The following is a 21,169-nucleotide window of genomic DNA, read 5'->3' on the forward strand; positions in this document are numbered from 1 at the left end:
ATCAGATCTTTATCTAGTTCCTCCAATTGTCTTATGCATACATAAGTGTACATCCAACTATTGCTCCACCCATTCTCCACGCATGTGTATCACAGAAAGCAAGGAGGTTTAATTGCCAGGAGATGGCGTCACATGACAAGGCTGAAGCCGTAGCCGCCATCTTGATACACACAAAACAAAGCAAACTATTGGTCCATGCCAAGCCAAACATAGGCAGTCCTTATTTCTAATAAGCATTTGCTATTGTTTTCAGTGACTCAATATGGCTGCAAGCTCTGCTTACTGGCTTCAGGCCAGATGATGGGCCAAGCATGCTCCTGCCTTCTCCTGTCAATTAAACCTCCTTGATAAAAAGAGGCCCAGGTGGGCATAACTTACCGAAAACGGTGAACTGCAGGATGTGCTAAAGCATCTTGTGGTAATTTCCCTGCTTGCACAAGCTAATTGTGCACTATTTATGTTTTTGAAATATTTTTTGGGGAAGGTCATGGCATTGGTATGGAATAGGCATGGAAGCAATAACCAACTTGTGCATTCACATTATTGCACGCTAACTGGTCAACGCATGAGCCTTTAGTGCCTCTTAAATAGGAGGCAGTAAGTGCTCCCACATTATTTGCAGTTGTCGAAAGCTGATGACGACATTAGCGCATGACCTGGAAATTAAAATATCAAAAATGCCCTATTTTATGGATGCGCTAGAAGTGTTAGGACCAGACTTCTGACGGCGCAGGCGCCTACTCTTTTACACGGTCCAACCAGTCCATCACACCTGCGCAGTCCGCTCTCCACTGCCCCCGAGATCTCAACCTGGCTATGCTTCCGGTTAGGACCCGCTAAGCTCATTTTATAGTGCATTGCAGTAAAAGGGCCTCAAAATAGATGCTGTATTGACTCATTGTCTGCTTTAAGTGTGAATAAAATGACTTCCAATGTGAGCTAAGGCATGAAAATAATATTTTGTGAGTTTAGTTTAGTTCATTATGAACTTGATATACTTCCCTTCACAGAATATCAGAGCAGTTTACAATAAACATCGAGAAAGGAGAGGAACTCCATCAAAATTAAGAGCACAGAGACAGTGAAGGAACGATTGCTCCAGGGCCGAGGGCTAGACGTCACTGTACAGCAGCTAGAAAGGGGAAGGCCAAGGTGAAGAGATGGGCCTTCAAGAGCATCTGAAAACGGAGGTCAGGAAGAGGACATTTAAAAGGGAGGGGACTAGAGAATAACCCGAATCATAGTTACTTGATGCTAGGGTCCACCTTGGGGGTCAGCACTCAAGAAAAAGCTCTAAGTGTCGTTGTACATAATACTCTGAAATCTTCTGTTCAGGGTACGGTTGCGGCCAATAAAGCAAACAAGGTGCTAGGAATTATTAGAAAAGGGATGGTGAATAAGACTGAAAATACTATAATGCCTTTATATCGTTCCATGGTGTGACCGCACCTTAAGTAGTATGTTCAGTTCTGTTCGTTGTATCTCAAAAAATATATAGCGGAATTAGAATAGGTTCAAAGAAGAGCAACCAAAATGATAAAGTGGATGGAACTCCTCTCGTATGAGGAAAGGCTAAAGAGGTTAGGGCTCTTTACCTTGGAAAGTAGACAGATGAGGGGAGATATGATTGAGGTCTACAAAATCCTGAGTGGTGTAGAACGAGTAGAAGTAAATTGATTTTTCACTCGTTCCAGAAGTACAAAGACTAGGGGACACTTGAGGAAGTTACATGGAAACATTTTTAAAACAAATAGGAGAAAATATTTTTTCACTCAACAAATAGTTAAGCTCTGGAACTCATTGTTGGAGGATGTAGTAACAGCGGTTAGCGAATCTTGGTTCAAAAAAGGTTTGGACAAATTCCTGGAGGAAAAGTCCATAGTCTGCTATTGAGATAGACACAGGGAAGCAATTGCTTGCCCCGGGGATTGGTAGCATGGAATCTTGCTGCTAATTGGGTTTCTGCCAGGTACTTGGGGTCATCAAGGCCTTTTGTAGTTCTCTCAGCAGTCCTAGCCTTCATTACATCGCCTAACACTTCAGGAGTATGGGCTCTTGAATTTCTCAACTATAAGAGAGGACATGTATGGGGTTCTGCTACAATTATTTTATCATATTTTTTAATCTAGTGTGCGACAGAACTCAAGAGACAAAAAATTGTGTCTGAGTTTGAGGAGCTGCACCAGTTTCTGAGTGATGAGAAGAAGGCCCTTCTCTCAAAACTGAAGCAGGAAGAGACAGATATTCTCCAGAGAATCCAGGAAAATATGAGTCAGCTAGAACAGCAAAGCTCCCCACTCGAGAAATTGATCTCTGAGATGGAGAAGAAGACTCGGCAGACAGCTATTGAGTTATTGAAGGTGAGACTGTGTTATAAATCCTGAGATTCCGTTAAGCAACACCAATGTATCTGGGATTACTGTTAGCAGTACCCATGGCATGATCTCAGATACTGAGAGGAAATTTCAGTAATAAGTCTTTGTATTATTATTGGTGACTCCAGATTACAATTAAATTTGAAATACATTTTATAAGGATATACTGCAAATCAGTCATGAAGAGTGAGGGCCTCCAGCAGGGCTGGCTCAAGGATATTGGCGCCCTGAGCCAACTTGCTTTGGCGGCACCCCCTCCCACCACCACTCACATCACTTCCAGTTCCACCTATCCTCCTCCCCACCCCACGGGTTCAGCATCTTCTCCCTCCCAGGGGCTGGCATCTCTCCTCTCCACACAGGTTCAGTCTCTCGTTCACCCTCCTCTGTCCCCCTCCCTGCGGATCCGGCACTGCTCCCCCCCCCCCCCCCCCCCCCCGCCAGGGGCTGGACGAAGGTAGCCTGTCATACTGCTGTTGCTGTCTCTGGCGACTGATATACACATTACAGGACTGCAAGTGAGGGAGCAGTGCCAGACCCGTGGGGAAGAGGAAGAGAGAAGGGGAGAGACCGGACTGGGGTGGAAGAAAAAGCTTACCTGTAGACTAGATGAGGTCAGATGCTGGGTGTTCTGGTGTCCTTACTCGCCTGTGCCCTGAGCTAGAGCCTCATGTGGTCCAATGGTTAAGCCGGCCTGCGCCTCTACTTCAAGAAACCTTAAGGATATTTAAGTGCAAAATGGAGTTGGTATGCTTTACTTTACTTTAATGTTTCTATAACCCGCTTTATCTCCAAAACTGGGTTCAGAGCGAGGTAAAATGAAGAAGCCAATCAATAATTTTAGACTGGAAGAATTCCATCACATAAAAAACCATATCTAATAAGAGTCCAATTATAAAAGATATTTACCAACCGGGCGATATTCAAAACAATAACTAGCCAGAAATAGCCGTTGACCGGTTAAATAGCTTGTTTACAGCTATCCAGTGGACCTGAGTATGACATCTAAGGCTGGCATGAAATATTTTTAAAGATGTTTTTTGAGGGTGGGAGGGGGGTTAGTGACCACTGGAGGAGTAAGGGGAGGTCATCCCCGATTCTCTCCAGTGGTCATCTGTCAGTTCAGGCACCTTTTTGTGCCTTGGTCGTAAGAAAAACACGACCAGGTAAAGTCGTCCAAGTGCTCGTCAGGGACGTCCTTGTTTTTTTCGATTATGGGTAGAGGACGTCCTATCCCGCCTTCAATACGCCCCCGACATGCCCCCTTAAACTTTGGCCGCCCCTGCGACGGAAAGCAGTTGGGGACGTCCAAAATCGGCTTTCGATTATACCGATTTGGACAACCCTGTGAGAAAGACGTCCATCTTCCGATTTGTGTCGAAAGATGGGCGTCCTTCTCTTTCGAAATAAGCCCGCAGTTAGTGCCTAAGGGGTCGTTTTACTAAGCTGTGGCAAAAGAAGGACTGTGCTGGCGTCAGCTCATGTTTTTGATGTGCACTGAGGCCTCCTTTTACCGCAGCAGGTAAAAGGCTTTTTTTAAAAAGAAATGGCTGCGTGGCAAGTGAAGCATTTGCCATGCAGCCATTTCGGGGGGGAGGGGGATGGCGGTAAGGGTTCCAGCGCTAGCTTGGTGGTAACTGGGCAGTGATTACCACCAGTGTTACAAAAATAGAAATATTTTTGTAGCGCCGGAAATAGCGAGTGCTGGGGGAGAGAACTACCACTAGGCTGCTGCGGTAGCCCGGAGGTACTTCCACTTTAGCGAGTGGTAAGCCCACAGTGGGCTTACCGCTGCTTAGTAAAAGATCTCCTAAGTGAAAACTGGCAATGTTGGGTGTGTTCTGGGGGGCGGAGTCAGCACTCCACTGCTTAAGTTATGATATTCAGAAGTTAACCGACCAGGTTTAGTTCATAAATGTAACCACAGAAACCAAAGTCCTATCTTTATGCGCTAGATCATGATTGATTAAGTTCTGAATATTGACTTAACAGGTTATGTGGTGGCCTGCTCCAAACCCCCCCCCCCCCCCCCACAACGGATATTGAATGCTGAAGCCCAGACAGGGCCAAGCCTTGAATATCCAGAATTAGCGCTGGTGGTGGTCAGCAAAATGCTCAACGCCACCAGCTGAATATTGATCCCCAAATAAATATGTCTTAAAACTAGAAACATAGAATCATGACAGCAGATAAGGGCCAAATGGCCCATCCAGTCTGCCCTTCCTCAATAACTACTAGCTTCTCCTTTTCCTAATGGATCCCACATACTCGACCCACGCTATCTTAAATTCTGACACAGTCCTCGTCTCCACGACCTCCACCGGGAAGTCATTCCACACATCCACCACCCTTTCCATGAAATAATATTTTCTTAGATTCCTCCTGCCTATTTCCTCTTAACTTCATCCTATGCCCTCTCATTCCAGAGTTTTCCTTCATTTGAAAAAGGCTCACCTCCTCTGTACATTAACATCACTGAGGTATTTAAACGTGTCTATCATATCATCTCTTCCAGCGTATACAAGTTGAGTTCCATAAACCTGTCCCTACATATTTTATGACAGAGACCGTTTACCAGTTTGGTAGCTGCCCTCTAAACCGACTCCATCCTGATTATATGTTTCCATAGGTGCGGTCTCCAGAATTGCACTCAGTACTCCAAATGAGGCCTCACCAGACACTTAAGTGTCTATCGCCTCTTTTTTTCCTGCTGGTCATCTCTCTCCTTATGCCCCAAGCATCCTTCTGGCTTTGACCATCACCTTTTCTACCTTCTTGGCCACTTTAAGGTTTTGGGACACAATCACCCTGCTCTTCTTTCATACACAGAAGCACTTCACCCCCTATACTGTACCATTCCCTTGGAATATTGTAACCCAAATGAATGACCCTACATTTCTTATCATTAAATCTTAGTTGCCAATTTTTAGACCATTCTTCAAGCTTCACTAGATCGTTCCTCATGCCATCCACACCCTCTTTGGTGTGTCCTCCCTACTACAGAGTTTGGTATCATCCACACAGAGACAAACCTTACCAGACAGCCCTTCTGCAATATCACTTACAAAGATGTTAAAAAGGGCTGGAGAGGATCGATCCCTGCGGTACACCACTGATAACACCCCTTTCCTCAGAGCAAGCTCCACTTACCACCACCCCCTTTCTCCTCCCATTTAACCAATAAACCAATTTAAAAATAAACTCTTGTCATTTTTTGAGATGTAATTTTGCAAACATGTTCAACTAGTCCAAAACATGGCCGTTTGTTTGCTATCTAAAGCCAAGAGGTGTGACCATATTACATGACAAGAGAAACACTTGTTGCCAGTTTCTTACTGTATACATTTTAAGATCCTTATTCTCACTCAATATGCTTTATAATCTGCAACTCTGGTATTTCTTGCCGATCTAATTACGCCCCTTTTTGCAGTCCCATATTCTTAGGTCGTCTAAGGCAAATTACTTATCTATTCATCAGTGAATTAAGTTTGCTTAGAATCCATGCATCAGGCTGCTTTGTTTTACCAGTCTCCCTCTTCCTGGGATTCACTACCCCTCTACCTAAATAAAAGATAAGAAGTACTAACTCGTATTTCATTAGGTGTAGAATTCCATACTTCCACTGACTGATATTAGACGCACTTATCCAGCCCAGTTGTCTTTTGTCCCACCCTTTACTGGACTTTAATGTTTATTCTGACGCTTTTTAGACCAGAACGTTTACCAACAAATGACTCTATCTGATATGCTTTGCTAAGTAACTCCCTGAGACAAAGTATTAAGGTCAGTTCCATAATTTTCATCATGTTCTGCAATATACACCAATTTAATCGCAGTACTTTAATAACACTGTAGTTTATTCATACATCCTCCTCTATTAATTGTGTTTCCCAAGTCCAACGTTTATCTCAAATGTTTTAGGCACACATTAGCTATTTTGTACTTTATTGTTTTAATGATTATGTTAATTAATATATGTTTTTACTTAAATTGTTAACCTTATGTAACCCTAGTAGCGCTCTAGAAATGTTAAGTAGTAGTAGTAGTAGTTATGCATAAATTACATTTTAAATGTCTTTATTTTAAATCAGCTACTGTTTTCCATTTTAGATTTTAAATGTTGTGATTATACTAGCCCTTTGTCCATTTTTATCAGTTATCAACATACTTAGTTTTAAAACCCATTGACATATTTCTAATTAAATATTTATATATGTTTTATTTCTGTATAGACTCCTGAGGAAGGCTCTCGTTGTGCCGAAACAGGGTACCTTGTAGAGTCTCCAATAAATAGAATTTTGGAATTTGATTGTTTCCTGTTTGTCATTGAAAAGCCTGGTTCTGTTTCCACTCCTTTTTGGCTTCAGAAAAAACAGTGCCTCATAAAAGCTTTTTCTCTTTAAACCCTTAGTACACTCTAGCTAGGGCATCATGTTTCGCTCAGAGATGTTTGTTGCAGGCACTGTTCCCTTTATGTTGAGCGGGAGTCCTCCACCAACAGCCCTGCCAGTGGGTGGTGCTGTTTCACTATCACATTTTCAATGAAAGGAACCTTATCCTCTCCTTGGTCACCGGACTGTGGCGTCCCTCAGGGCTCTCCACTATCGTCCATTCTTTTTAATGTAATGATGTCACCACTAGGTAACAGACTAGAAACAGCAGGATTCAAAGCATTCATATACGCTGACGATGTTACCTTATACATAAGCTTCAAAAAGAACATTCAAGACATCTTACAAAAGGCAAAACTTGGCTTAAATCTGATGGAAACCTGGACCTCAGAATCCAAACTAAAGCTAAATAAAGAAAAACCTAAATTCATGGTCATTGCCAACCTATTTGACCAAAACGACTACAACAGTTTCACAATTGACAACACTTCATTCCCCATTGACAATAATCTGAAAATTCGAGATATAATTATAGACAAACATTTGATACCCAAGTTTCCTCAGTAATCACAAAATCTTTCAGGTCTCTTTGGAAACTAAAAAGGATCAGACCCTATTTCTCATCAGAAACATTCGGATTATTGGTACAATCATTAACATTATCCCAATTCGATTACTGTAATACCGTATATGCTGGCTGTAAGGAGTACTTGTTGAAAAACCTCCTAACAGCTCAAAACACTGCAGCCAGCTTCATATACAAAATCTCTCGTTTTGTAAGTGCCTCCCCTTTATTAATCAAATTACACTGGCTTCCCATCAAAGTGAGAATCACCTTCAAATTATGTACCTTTATCTTTCAAATCCTAAATGGCACAGCTCCAGACTATATGGTACCATTAATAAACTTACCTCAATGAAACACTAAATATGAGTCAAGAAACTACCTCAGACTACACCTCCCAAAAAGTGATCTACAAAACTGTCCACTCTGCAGACTTCACTTACCTAGGAACCACATGGTGGAACTCCTTATTACCCAAAATAAGAAATATGCTAGATTCTGCAAAATCCTCAAATGTTTCCTATTCAAGCAAACCCTCACAAAGAACAACCATATCTCAAACAACTAATTATTACCTGAATTGGTTATTACTATATTTACCATTAACCTTCTCTTTGCTTCATGTACAATTTCTCATTCAAAATAGATTTTCTAAATGTTAAACTTCCATAGTTATCCCAGTATGTTTATAATGACTGCATTGTAAAATTGGATTCTTACAACAAATTACTTTCTTATGCATTATTCTTTGTTATGTATCCTATAGTGTTTATTGTAAGCCACATTGAACTGAAACTTGTTTGGGATAATGTGGGCTATAAATGTCACAAATAAATAAATAGTGAGGGGCAGGCAAGCTCTGCAGGATTCCAGGTAACCTGCCTGTCCCTAGAGATTGAAAACACAATATTGAAGTACCAACCCCCCTCTACTGGTAGCAATGCAGTTGGAGGACTCCTGCTCAGCTTAATAGTTTACAAATCTTGATCTAGCACTCTTCTTTATAAATCATAGTGGTGTACAATAAAAATAATTGTATAAACTTCTAGAAAATAACACCAGTCTTGATAGCATTGTAACTTTCACCAAGACCATTCAACTCCATTCTCACCATTAACCAAAGGTAGATATTTAAAAATAGTTATAACGTTTTGTATAAAATCTGCAGACTCTGAACCCCCCCCCCCCCAGAAACAATGAAAAATAATACACTATTAAATTAAAGAATCATTGTAGTATGCTCAATCACCAAAAACATCCTTATTATATAACATATAGAAAACCTTATTAAAAAAAATACTATTGAGCCACTAATTGACTGGTCAAAGCACCTGCTTCATGGGTGAACTACTTTTGCCAAGAGGAAATAATGATATCAAATACCATAGTCGGTCCATTTTCAACATGATCATTTGACATATTAAAATCTATCACTTATTGTCACAGGAAACTTCCTCTTGGGTCCATGGAAACAGTTCACTCCCACTATACAAAGTCCCGATTAAACGTGGAGGAGAAAGTCACATGTATCCATAGAATTAAACAAACCTAGTCGAGGCCCAAAATTCTGGGGATAAATAAACCCCTGTTTTGTACTTTTCTGCCTCAAATGTGGTGCAATTTTGTCTAACTCAAGAGGCTACAATGTGAGTCCACAAAGTTATGGGTGGAATGTAATTAGAAATTATATTTTTTTATGTCTCCTCTAGGACGTGAAGGATACCCTGAGGAGGTAAGTTTCTCTTCTGATTTCCTCACCATCTATCTTGCCCCCTTTACTTTAAAATATTGATACTGAAATATAGGGCGTAGGGATTTGCCATTATTTCAAAACATGAAAAATGTAGTGCTACAAGCTGTTTTGCTTTCTGTCGTATGCATCCATCCTTATCATTTTGTTCCCAATTATATATATACTAGTAAAAAAGGCCAGTTTCTGACACAAATGAAATGGGCGCTAGCAAGGTTTTCCTCGGAGTGTATATGTTTGAGAGAGTGTATGTGAGAGTGACTGACTGTGTGTGAGAGAGAGTGAATGTTCGAGTGTGTGTGTGTGAGAGAGAGAGTGAGTCTGAGTGCAAGTGTGTCTGTGAGAGAGAGAGTGTGTGAGAATGAGAGTGTGTGCAAGTGCGTATGTGAGAGAGAGAGTGTGTGAGAATGAGAGTGTGTGCAAGTGCGTATGTGAGACACAGTGTGAGAGAGAGAGTGTGTTTCACACAGATACAGTGTGTGTGAGTGAGTGTGTGTGAGACACATCCTGTCTGTGAGACTGAGTGTATGAGACCAAGAGAGTGTGTGAGTGACTGTGTGACACATAGAGTGAATGTGATACAGTGTGAGACATTGACTGTGAGAGAGAGTGTGTGAGACAGTGTGTGTGTGTGTGACAGATACCTTCCCCCCTCTCTGGTGTCAGGCCCCCCTCCCCCCCTCTCTCTGGTGTCAGGCCCTCCTCTCTCTCTCTGGTGTCTGAGCGTTACTGTGCAGGTCGCTGAGCTCTGGCTGTGCTTCAAGGAACTGACCAATCCTATTTAATAGAATGCACCTCCAACATTCTGAAGCCGAGAAACCTCGTGTGGTTGGTCACTTCTGCTTGTGACAAACCCGGAAGTACGTGATGTCAATTCAGGAGATGGATACAGAGAGCAGGAATGCCTCAGCCATGCAGTCAGCTTCAGAATGTTGGAGGTGCGTTTTATTATATAGGATATTTGTTTTTGGAAGAGAAGGGTTGCACTGAGCCTGAAAGGTGGGGGAAGGAGGAGTCAGAGCCAATTACTGGCAAACATTTTTCAACCAGCCTATCCTGGCTTGCTCTGTTCCCCTTCCTCCAACCCCCCCCCCCCCCCCCCCCATTGAAACAGAAATGTCCTAGTCAGTACGTCACAAATGGACATCTATCTCGCATGTATTTTAGAACAGGATACATTTTACAAACTGAAACGTCCAAATTATGAATGGGGCAAAACGAGGAACATGGACCCATGTGTGGCAGCAGAAAAACATCCATATAATAAAATGGACACTCAGACATCCATGTGGAGGAATAGCCTAATAGTTAAACCAGCCAGCTGTGAGCCACAGTAGAGATCCTGAGGTTGCTGGTTCAAGTGTTGCTGCAGCTTGAGCACTCCAGGGACAGAAAAATACCTACTGTAACTTCCTTTATCTATATTCAGTGGAGCGTTCCTCAATTGAAGCACCTTTTTGTAACCTGGATATGCAAAGTATCAGGTCTAAATACGGATGTCCAGCTTTTTCAACATGGACATCCCTTCTTTTTCTGTAATCAGAGCTGGATATCTATCTTTTGGCCTTCCCTAGTCAGGGCCGCCAAGAGACAAAGCCGGGCCCGGGACGAACACCCCCCTGGGCCCACGCGCTGCCCTCCCCTCCAGGCCTGCTTACCAGGGCCGCCGAGAGGGGGGGCAGGGAGGACAACATTCACCAGGCCTCCAAGGGGGGCCCGGTGCCCTGGGTCTCTCTCCTCCTGCTCCCAGGCCGCCAGCACTGCAGTCCACGGTCTCACCTGCTTGCCCTCGGCTCCGTCGATAGCCCCCCTCCGTCCGCCACTGTGACCAGGCCCTCTGCATTCAAATCGGCAGCGCCTCACCTCTGTGTGAAGGCGGCAGATCGCCTCCCTTTGGGCCCTCCCTCACTGTGCCCCGCCCTAAACAGGAACTGACGAGTGTGGGACACAGTGAGGGAAGACCCAAAGGGAGGCGATCTGCCACCTTCACACGGAGGTGAGGCGCTGCCAATTTGAATGCAGGGGGCCCAGTCACAGTAGCGGATAGAGGGTGGCTATCGACGGAGCAGAGGGCGGGCAGGTGAGACCGGGGACTGCAGCGCTGGCGGCCTGGGAGCAGGAGAGGGAAGCGACAGTGGTAGGGATTGGGAGGCATCGGCGGGGACCCCGGGGGCAGCCTTGCCCCGGGCCCAGCTCAGTCTCTCGCGGCCCTGCTGCTTACTTGCTTGTCTTTTCTTCCGCTAGCTCCGCTCTGCTGCACTGGTCCTTCTTCTTGTCGCGTCCAAACAAGAAGTACGTTACATAGGAGACAAGACGATGCAGGAAGAAGGACCTGTGGCCGGCAAAGTTAACATGATAACTCTGCTCTGTGGCACAGGAGCAGGACAGCCAAGCTAATGTCAAGTGGAGGCCGGGCCATGTGGAATTTTGCCCACCTGTCTCCCCGCTTGGTGGCCCTGCCCCTAGTCTCACCAAAAATATGCCCACACCATTTTCCTTTGCCATATGGGTGTACTGCAGTTTTAGATGTCCAAATTGTGGCTTTATAGAATGTGGTATTTGAACATCCAATAGAGCTAGGGAAAGGTCGACCTGCCATATTAGATGTGGCTGTAGGTAGGAGTGAATGGGCATCACTCTTGCCCCAACGGATCCCCATTAGACCACCAGAGATTTAAGTAGGCCTGTGGGGGAAGGGGGGAAGGCTCAGTGTGAGTGGTCGGAAGACGGTGGTCTTGAATTGTGGGGAGAAAGGGGGGCTGTTATTACTAACCAAAATCTTGCCCGTTGACAGGAAATGATAGAGTGTCATTGATATTTCCTCTAGTTTTGTTAACGACTGTCTATCCCTGGTGCCTGTTTGATGATCTGGCAGTATATCTCCTTCCTTAACCTATTCCACCTCTATCCTTGGGGATTCCCTGAATAACCAAAATCACTCTCCTATTCTCAGGTGTCAGAATGTGGAGATCGCAAAACCAAAAGATGTTTCTACAATAATGAATACATATTTCCAGCAGAGCTCCCCTCAGAAACATATTATTTTGAAGAAATTAATAACAAAATTTGGAGGTAAAAAAGAAAAAGTACGCCTCGCTCTTTTTTTCTTTAACATTTTTAATATATTAACAGTTTCTTAGAGAAGGATATATATAGACTGTCTGTGTACAGATGACAGAAAATGTCTACTTTCTTTTTCTGCTTGTGCTCCTGGTTCTGTTTTCTTCCTTGTCCCTGTTTTATCTTATTTTAATTTTCTTGTTTTCCATTTACCAGAACGTATGTTATACTTATTACCCGTCAAAGATAATAGTCCTCAATAACACACAAGCGTGAGAATGCACATGTACAAGCAGAGGGATTGGAAAGAATTGTATGAGCCATGCTCTGTATGCTTTCACTACTTGCTCTACCTAGAGAAGGTCCAAATTCAAATTTTCACTTTCTGCCAGAGACTGATGAACCTATTTCTCTAAACTGAAATGTCTAACATTTGTATTTTATTTTTCACATTCTATGACATACTAAGGACTACACTTTCCAGATCTTGGTAAGTTTTATTCCCAGTTAATATACATATTTCTTCCTTCTGCTAGGTTTTTTTTTTCTGTTATCTGATCACTGCTCATCTTTGTTTTATTTCAGAGTGGTGGATAAGATGTGGCAAAAGTGCAGTTAATTGAATCTAATATATAATTAATTGTACCGAATAATAAAAATACTAGTAGAACATGCTGGTTCTTAATTTTACAATTTGTCATGTAACCTTACATCAAAGATATATACAAATAGTAGTAAGGGTAATACATTACAGGGTCATAGAGTAATTCCTCTGGTAATACAGAGAACAGGGACAGAATATTTCTCTGCTGAGCTGTCCGGCCGAAAGCTAAATATTACGAGGGCCTGAGTTTTCAAATTTAGGGGTTCTTTTACTAAAGGGTTGCTGCATGACAACGAACTTGCTGAGCGGCAACCCGGAACCACCGCAGACCCAACGTGGGCGCTGGTGGCAGTTCCACCCTCAATATGTGGCATTTCCAGTGCTAGCGGAAATATTGTAAAAATATTTGCACGGGGGTTACTTGGTGGTAGTCTGACAGCGCTGTAAGCTGCCCGGTTACCATCAGGCTAGCGTGGGAGCTCCTACCGCCACCTCAATGGGTGGCAGTAAGTGCTCCCTCCAAAGTGGCCATGTGACAAGTGCAAACTTACTGCACAATCATTTCTAAGTAGATAAGTATTGCCATAGTGGGACAGACCGAAGGTCCATCAAACCCAGCATCCTGTTTCCAACAGTGGCCAATCCAGGTCACAAGTACCTGGCAAGATCCCAAAACAGTACAATACATTTTATGCTGCTTATCCTAGAAATAAGCAGTCGATTTTCCCCAAGTGCATGTTAATAATGGCTTATGGACTTTTAGGAAATGATCCAAACCTTTTTTTTAAACCCTGCTAAGCTAACGGCTTTTACTACATTCTCTGGGAATAAATTCTAGAGTTTAATTATACGTCGGGCTTTTTACCTGCTGTGGTAAAAGGGGCCCTGGCATGCAGCAAAAATGGCCATTGCTGCTAGTGCAGGGCCCCTTAAAAGATTTGCCTGAGTAATTCCCAAAGTTACCCTAAAATGTCTACTAAATACCAATGCTTGCATATTTTTCCGAGTCCTGAAGAAAAAAAAAATGTTTGAAACCATTTCTCTAAGAATTGCCATACTGGGTCAAACTAAGGGTCCGTCAAGTCCACTTTTTCCAACAGTGGCCAATCCAGGGACAAGCAGTGGATTTTCCAAAGTCTTCCTTAAAAGTGGTTTATGAACTTTTTGTCCAGCACCTTGTCCAAACCATTTTTTAAAACCCAGATACACTGATGGCTCTTACCACATCCTCCAGCAACGAATTCCAACAGCTTAAGCATGCGCTGAATGAAAAAATATTTTTTCTGATGTGTTTTTAAATAGGAGGCGTAATACTTAATGATGGCTTTTGATTGTGTTATTATATAGATTAAAAAACATTTACATCCTTTGCGTTGTTTTTCAGTTGTCATTGTGCAACAATGTGCATGAAATATTTGTTTAAAGCAGTTCTCAATCCAGGGATCCTTTTCCTACGCCGCCGAGGCGCCTATGCATGCCCAACGCGTGCCAATTTGCAGTTACCGCCTGGCTACCACGTGGCCCTTGTGATAATTTCATTTTTGATGCGTGTCCGCTATACGTGCCGGAAAATAATTTTTATTTTCTGGCATGCGGCAGAAACCGGGCGGTAATCGGCATTCTACCGCGTGAGACCTTACTGCTAAGTCAATGGCTGGCAGTAAGGTCTCAGACCCAAAATGGACATGTGCCAATTTTTATTTTGAGCACGTCCATTCTTGGCAAAAATTTTAAAAAGGCCTTTTTTTACAGGTGCGCTGAAAAATGGATTTGCGTGCGCCTGAAACCTGCACCTACACTAGTACAGCCCATTTTCGGCACACCTTAGTAAAAAAGGGCCCCCCCCCCCCAAGTCCTCAGGACATACACAACCAATCAGGTTTTCAGGGAACCACAATCAATATGCATGAAATAGATTTGCATACAATGGAGGCAGTGCATGCAAATTTATATCATTTATATTCATTGTGGGATCCTGAAAACCAGACTGGTTTGGTGTGTCCCGAGGACTGGGTTAAGAACCTCTGCTTTAAAGTATTAGTGCAGCAGATTTGAGTTGTACATGCAGCCCAGTCGATAAAGAGATAGAGTCAGTAAATGATGCTCAAAATTTGGTGCCGTAAAAATTCAGTGCCACACGTGATTCAATAAAGGGCGCGTTGATTACTGCGCCTAACTTTGGATGCCAGACATGAGCCTGCTGAAACCTGGAGTCCAAGTTAGGTGCATTGAAGCCATATTCTATAACTGCGCACACAACTTTTCGGAATGCCCTGACACTCCCGTGGCCACACCCCCTTTTGAGTTACATGCTACTAGAGTTAGGTGCCATGCCTTATAAAATAGCATGCAAATCTTAATGAGTGCCAATTAACGTCAGTAATTGGTTGTTAGCATCATTGGTTGATCGTTAAGGGCTTGTTACTCAATTAATTTGTATGCTTATTCTGGATGTCATATATCGAATCTGGGATAAAACGGGTAATTTTATAATGTGGGGGCATAGTTTAAGACGTAAAAATGGCAATTCTACAACTTTGCGTTATATTCACACAGTAGAGATGACCATGTTTCGGCTGTAAGGCCTATATCAGGAGTCTGCTCACACATATGAACCTGGAAATGGTTTGTCTATAGTTAAGGGATCACATTCAAAAACACAACTACATGGCCAGCTGATTCTAGATTCGAAAGAACTTACTAGTGACCGAGTCAACGGTTAGGCTTTCGACCACTAAAGTCATCTTGGTGTCCGATAATTATTGTTCATACATGCAAGCAAATTCCTGATGCAGGCTTTACAGCCGAAATGCGGCCAACGCCGAGTCATTTTTTAAGACGTTCAATAGCAGCCAGCTGTATTCCATTGACTTTTCTGTTTATCTTGGTTTCTTGTGCTCCTTGTGTGTGAAGATTGGTTCTTCTTTTGTTTGTGTTCATTATATTCATACACATCTTAGGTGCCAATATCGCAGTTATGCATATAAGGCGTTACTGTATAAAGTACTGTTTAAAGTACTATAGGGGGAATTCTATAAATGGTGCCCGAAGTTATTTATTTATTACATTTGTATCCCACATTTTCCCACCTAATTGCAGGCTCAATGTGGCTTACATAGTACCGGAGAGGCGTTCGCAGACTCCGGTGTGAACAAATACAAAGTGATGTTGTGGTAAGATAAAGTTCATGTGGAACAGTCACATTAGGGAATCGTAAAGCGGAAGAGTTATGTTATGCCCATTGCGTGCTTTGGTTTCGTTGTGTTGCAGAGTCCAGGCATTTAAGTTGGGTCGGTAGGGTATGCCTTTTTAAACAGGTTGATTTTCAGTGATTTCCGGAAGTTTAGGTGGTCGTGCGTTGTTTTCAAGGCTTTTGGTAGTACGTTCTACAGTTGTGTGCTTATGTAGGAAAAACTGGATGCGTAAGTTGATTTGTATTTAAGTCCTTTGCAGCTTGGGGCCAGGAAGATCCACACTAAACTAGCATTCAGCCAAAGGCGCTTGCCTTTGGCACAGTACTAGCTGAGTGCAGATCTTGTGACTAATGGGTTGTTAAGTGCTAGTTAAGTCATTAGCTTTTAGTTTTGATGTATCTTTTAGATATTTATTTATTGCATTAGTATAAAAACCCTGGCTATGTTAAGCGGTATATTAAATTAATAAATCAAATCACTTACTCCAGTATTTCACAAAGACAAGTCAGCACCTACTTGGTTTTATGAAATAGGCTTCATGTTGTCTTTACAACGCTTGTGCCTGGAACTCACAAGGATGGGTACTTTTTTCCATCCATGGCCCCATTGAATGGAACATTCTGCCACTGCGGCTCAAATGTGAGATCTGCGAGTCAGAAGCACCTAAGAGACTTTCTTTTGTTTAAGGCTTTTCATTGTGCTGTTTTAAGTGTTGTATTTTTGATACATCTTTGTTTTTGCTGCTTTTGTATTTTCGTTTAGTGTATATTTTATGAATGTTTTTATTGTAATCTGCTCTAGATAAGGGCGGACCAAAAAACTAATAAATCTAATCTAATAGGTGCCTTATATGGCACTTTAATTAGATGCTCCCTTATCAAATCACCTTTTACATAAGTACATAAGTAATGCCACACTGGGAAAAGACCAAGGGTCCATTGAGCCCAGCATCCTGTCCACGATAGTGGCCAATCCAGGCCAAAGGCACCTGGTGAGCTTCCCAAACATACAAACATTCTATACATATTATTCCTGGAATTGTGGATTTTTCCCAAGTCCATTTAGTAGCGGTTTATGGACTTGTCCTTTAGGAAACCGTCTAACCCCTTTTTAAACTCTGCTAAGCTAACCGCCTTCACCACATTCTCCGGCAACGAATTCCAGAGTTTAATTATGTGTTGGGTGACGAAACATTTTCTCCGATTTGTTTTAAATTTACTACGCCCCCTAGTCCTAGTATTTTTGGAAAGCGTGAACAGACGCTTACAACCACCTGTTCCACTCCACTCATTATTTTATATACCTCTATCATGTCTCCCCTCAGCCGTCTCTTCTCCAAGCTGAAAAGCCCTAGCCTCCTTAGTCTTCATAGGGAAGTCATCCCATCCCCGCTATCATTTTAGTCGCCCTTTGCTGTACCTTTTCCAATTCCACTATATCTTACATGACTAAAAGAGGTTTATTTTAGATTCCTGATATAAAGCAGTGCTTTCAGCAGAAAATGAAAGAGAAATATTAACAGCTTCACTTCATCGCCATTTAGAGAAAAGAAAAAGTTTCTCGATAGCTACTTAAGCTCGATGTCCAGCCAAAAGTTATTGCAGCAAAAAATGGCACAGTAGGCTCCACAAATTGATATAGATGAACAAAATGTATTAGATGCTCCGACATGGGCCATGTTTTAGCAAATTGCCTGTGTCAGCTTGGTAAGTGTTCGAACAAAAAATAAATTGTTCTGTTTAATCATTTAAAGATGGATTGGTCCAGTCTATAAATAACGTTGTCTGGGAATGTTCATTCAACATTTGTCAACAATACGAGTGAGAGTGCTTGGCGTTGCGGGTTAAACTCTGCTCATTTGCTGACTCCTGACACAGGTAATTTGCCGAAACACGGCCCATAGTGAGTCATCTAATAAAAGTTTGCTCATCTGTACCAATTCTTGGGGCCCGTTGTGCTATATTTTGCTGTGCTTTGTACACTACGCTTGTATTTTCCTTCTTTAACCAAAAGTTATCTACATAAGTGGAGGTGGATTAGGAAGTTTTCCAGCAACAAGCAAAACTTTTTGACTCGATGGCACCTCCAATTAACGTTATTCGATAAAGTCGGATTACATAAACTATCTGATTAAGAAACATTCGTTATCTAGCTAACCTTAGGACTGCAAATTTAGTGCTGTGACTTATGCATATACAGGGCCAGATTCTTAATATAGCGCCTGAAAATTCCGCATGGAACACATTTCCACGTAAGCGTATTTTATAAGCGGCACCTAGATTTAGGCACAGAATATAGAAGATGCTTAGAAGGTATCCTAGCACCTAAAATTATACACCTACCTTGCCCCTTTTTTTCTGAGTGCATTAAAATTTAAGCGCAGTGCGTTACAGTATACATTATTGCTTAAGTGCTGTTAACACTGATTGGCTTAAGCCAATTAAATTATGCGCACTGTTGTAGAATATGCTTAGATTTCGGCATGGAACACTAGGCGCGCTATATAGAATATGGGGGACATTGTTTTAAAATAGGGGTGTACCACCTCAGCCCTCACCCAGTTGGGTTTTCAGGATTTCTCCAATGAATATTTGTAATGAAAATATTACAAATGAATATTTGTAATGAAAATACAATGAAAATTTGTAGTGTACTGACATTTATCATATTTCTGTTATATGATTGTTCTAAAGTGTATATTTCTGATACTGAATCATGTTAGTTCTATTACTAGGTTTCGATTTGTCGTTTCCATTCTATTAGATTGTAAGCTCTTTGAGCAGGGACTGTCTTTCTTCTATGTTTGTGTAGCGCTGCATACGCCTTGTAGCACTATAGAAATGCTAAATAGTAGTAGTAGAATATGCATGAAATCTATTTCCATATAATGGAGGCAGTGCATGCAAATAGATCTCATGCATATTCATTGGGGAAATCCTGAAAATCCGACTGGGATACGGTATTCGAGGACTGAGGTTGGACACCCTGACTTTGAATCTGACCTTGTAGCTGAACATCAACCACTGTTTTTGAGGCATTCAACGATGTTGACATGAGCACCAGTAGCATGGACTGAATATAAAGGCCTGACCGCCAATGAGATGGATGTGTTGATTCTGTGGTTAGGGTGGTGGACTTTGGTCCTGGGGAACTGAGTTTGATTCCCACTTCAGGCACAGAGCTCCTTGTGACTCTGGGCAAGTCACTTAACCCTCCATTGCCCTATGTAAGCCGCATTGAGCCTGCCATGAGTGGGGAAAGTGCGGGGTACAAATGTAACAAAAAAATAATAGGAATGTTAGTATCCCAGGACATATCATAGAATGATAGCCAGTAGGTGAGCTGCTTTTATTAAACAAAGAAAGCTGAATAAAGAATCAGCCAATGAGTTAGAGAGGGACGTGTGAGGAACCAATAATCATTTAACTCATGTTTGTCATTAACTTCTTTCCTCCTTCCAGTGAACGTGACTCTGGATCCTAAAACCGCTCATCCTGATCTCATCCTCTCTAAAGACCGGAAAAGTGTCAGACATGGAGACCAAAATCGGAAAGTGTCTGAAAATCCCCAGAGATTTGATACTGGTGTTTGTGTGCTGGGTTGTGAGATGTTCACCTCAGGGAGTCAATATTGGGAGGTGGAGGTGGGAGACAAGATTCGCTGGGATTTGGGCATTTGTAAAGATTCTGTGAGCAGGAAGGGGACGATCAGCGTAACACCTGGGGAGGGATACTGGGCAGTGAGGCTGAGAGATGGAGATAAATACTGGGCCCTCACCTCTCCAAGCACTGAGCTACTTCTGAATGCGAGACCCCGGGCAGTGGGGATTCTCCTGGACTATGAGGCAGGAAAGGTCTCATTTTACAACGCAGACAATAAGTCTCATATCTTCACCTTCACCCACACCTTCACTGACAAACTCCAGCCATACTTCTGTCCTGGTGTCAGCAGAGAAGGTAAAAATAGTGGGGCTCTGAGAATCCGACCCCTTTCGGACTGGGAATAAAGATGTTTTTCAGATATGGTTAAATGTTTGAAGAGTCAGAGAGTGTTAGTTGTGAACCATAATGCTGTTTTACTGTATGTAATCTGTGTTATGATTTAGCATAGTGGTTTTCATTGACAGTCTTTGAGGGCCACAACAGGTCGGGTTTTCAGGATACCCCTGCTGATTATGCATGAAAATTTGCATACCACAGTTAGATCTGCATACAGATCTATCTCATGTATATTCATTACTATATAATACTGGGTTAAACAAAATAATTAATAACTGTACTCAATATTATTAGTATACAAATCACAAACAGTTATACTCAATGCTCTTTATTCATTATACAAAATATACCATACATATTTCCTCACAATGTCAAATATCCTACATACGTACTCATTCACCCTCATTCATACAACTTCACACCTTGAGACCACTAATACATCTAATCACTATCTACCATCCCAAGCCCATTAGTTCTAATATATCATTTATACTGCACAAACTGTGCATTAACACTTAGATCAGGTGCTGCACCACCTGATAAATTCATCCGTGAAAGTCTTTGTCTTCTCACATCATCACTCTATGTATTATTAATCCAAATGCAGGTTATTCACATCCCAAAAGTTCTCTCATTAAGAGGCTTCTCGGTAGAATAGCATACAAGTCTTCAACAAGTTCTCAAACTTGGTGTGTAATCAATCCATCACCACTGGTAGACCACCCCAAACTCTACATAGTCTGGGTTTCGCTATTTGAGCGTCACCAGGAGTCGCGTTCCTAAATGAATTGATACAATAATAGTGCTTGTTGGTACTGCAGGCTCATACCTATATCATACATTTACGGGGGGAAGAGGGGTTGGTGGTTGAGAGGCTAGGATGGGGGAGGGCAGACTTATACGGGGTCTGTGCCGGAGCCGGTGATGGGAGGCGGGAAATACTGCTGCACAGACTTATACGGTCTGTGCCCTGAAAAAGACAGGTACAAATCAAGGTAAGGTATACACATATGAGTTTATCGTGGGCAGACTAGATGGACCGTGCAGGTCTTTTTCTGCCGTCATCTACTATGTTACTATGTTACTACTCACAATTTGTAAATATTCACCACTCATGGATACAAGACGGGCAGGAACTCAACCGTCCACAAGCATTCATCCCCAGCGAAAAAACGCCGGCGCATACATGTGGAATACTGGCTTACACAGCTAATTTAAACATCCTCTAACCA

At 42.3% G+C, this 21,169-nt stretch overlaps 1 protein-coding gene across 1 annotated transcript in view; it reads left to right on the plus strand.

The window, feature by feature from the left end:
• TRIM39 (tripartite motif containing 39) overlaps positions 1-20,807 on the plus strand; it is a gene marked incomplete at its 5' end in the record, with an annotated part of 65,720 nt that extends 44,913 nt beyond the window's left edge. The window contains 6 exon segments of the mRNA XM_030194745.1: positions 2,130-2,360; positions 9,041-9,063; positions 12,035-12,153; positions 12,611-12,631; positions 12,727-12,756; positions 19,401-20,807. Of these exon segments, the coding sequence (XP_030050605.1) occupies positions 2,130-2,360; positions 9,041-9,063; positions 12,035-12,153; positions 12,611-12,631; positions 12,727-12,756; positions 19,401-19,945 (969 nt within the window).
• Between the last annotated feature and the right edge of the window lie 362 nt (positions 20,808-21,169).

The sequence above is a fragment of the Microcaecilia unicolor genome, chromosome 3 (assembly GCF_901765095.1).
Source record: "Microcaecilia unicolor chromosome 3, aMicUni1.1, whole genome shotgun sequence".
Classification (NCBI taxonomy): domain Eukaryota; kingdom Metazoa; phylum Chordata; class Amphibia; order Gymnophiona; family Siphonopidae; genus Microcaecilia; species Microcaecilia unicolor.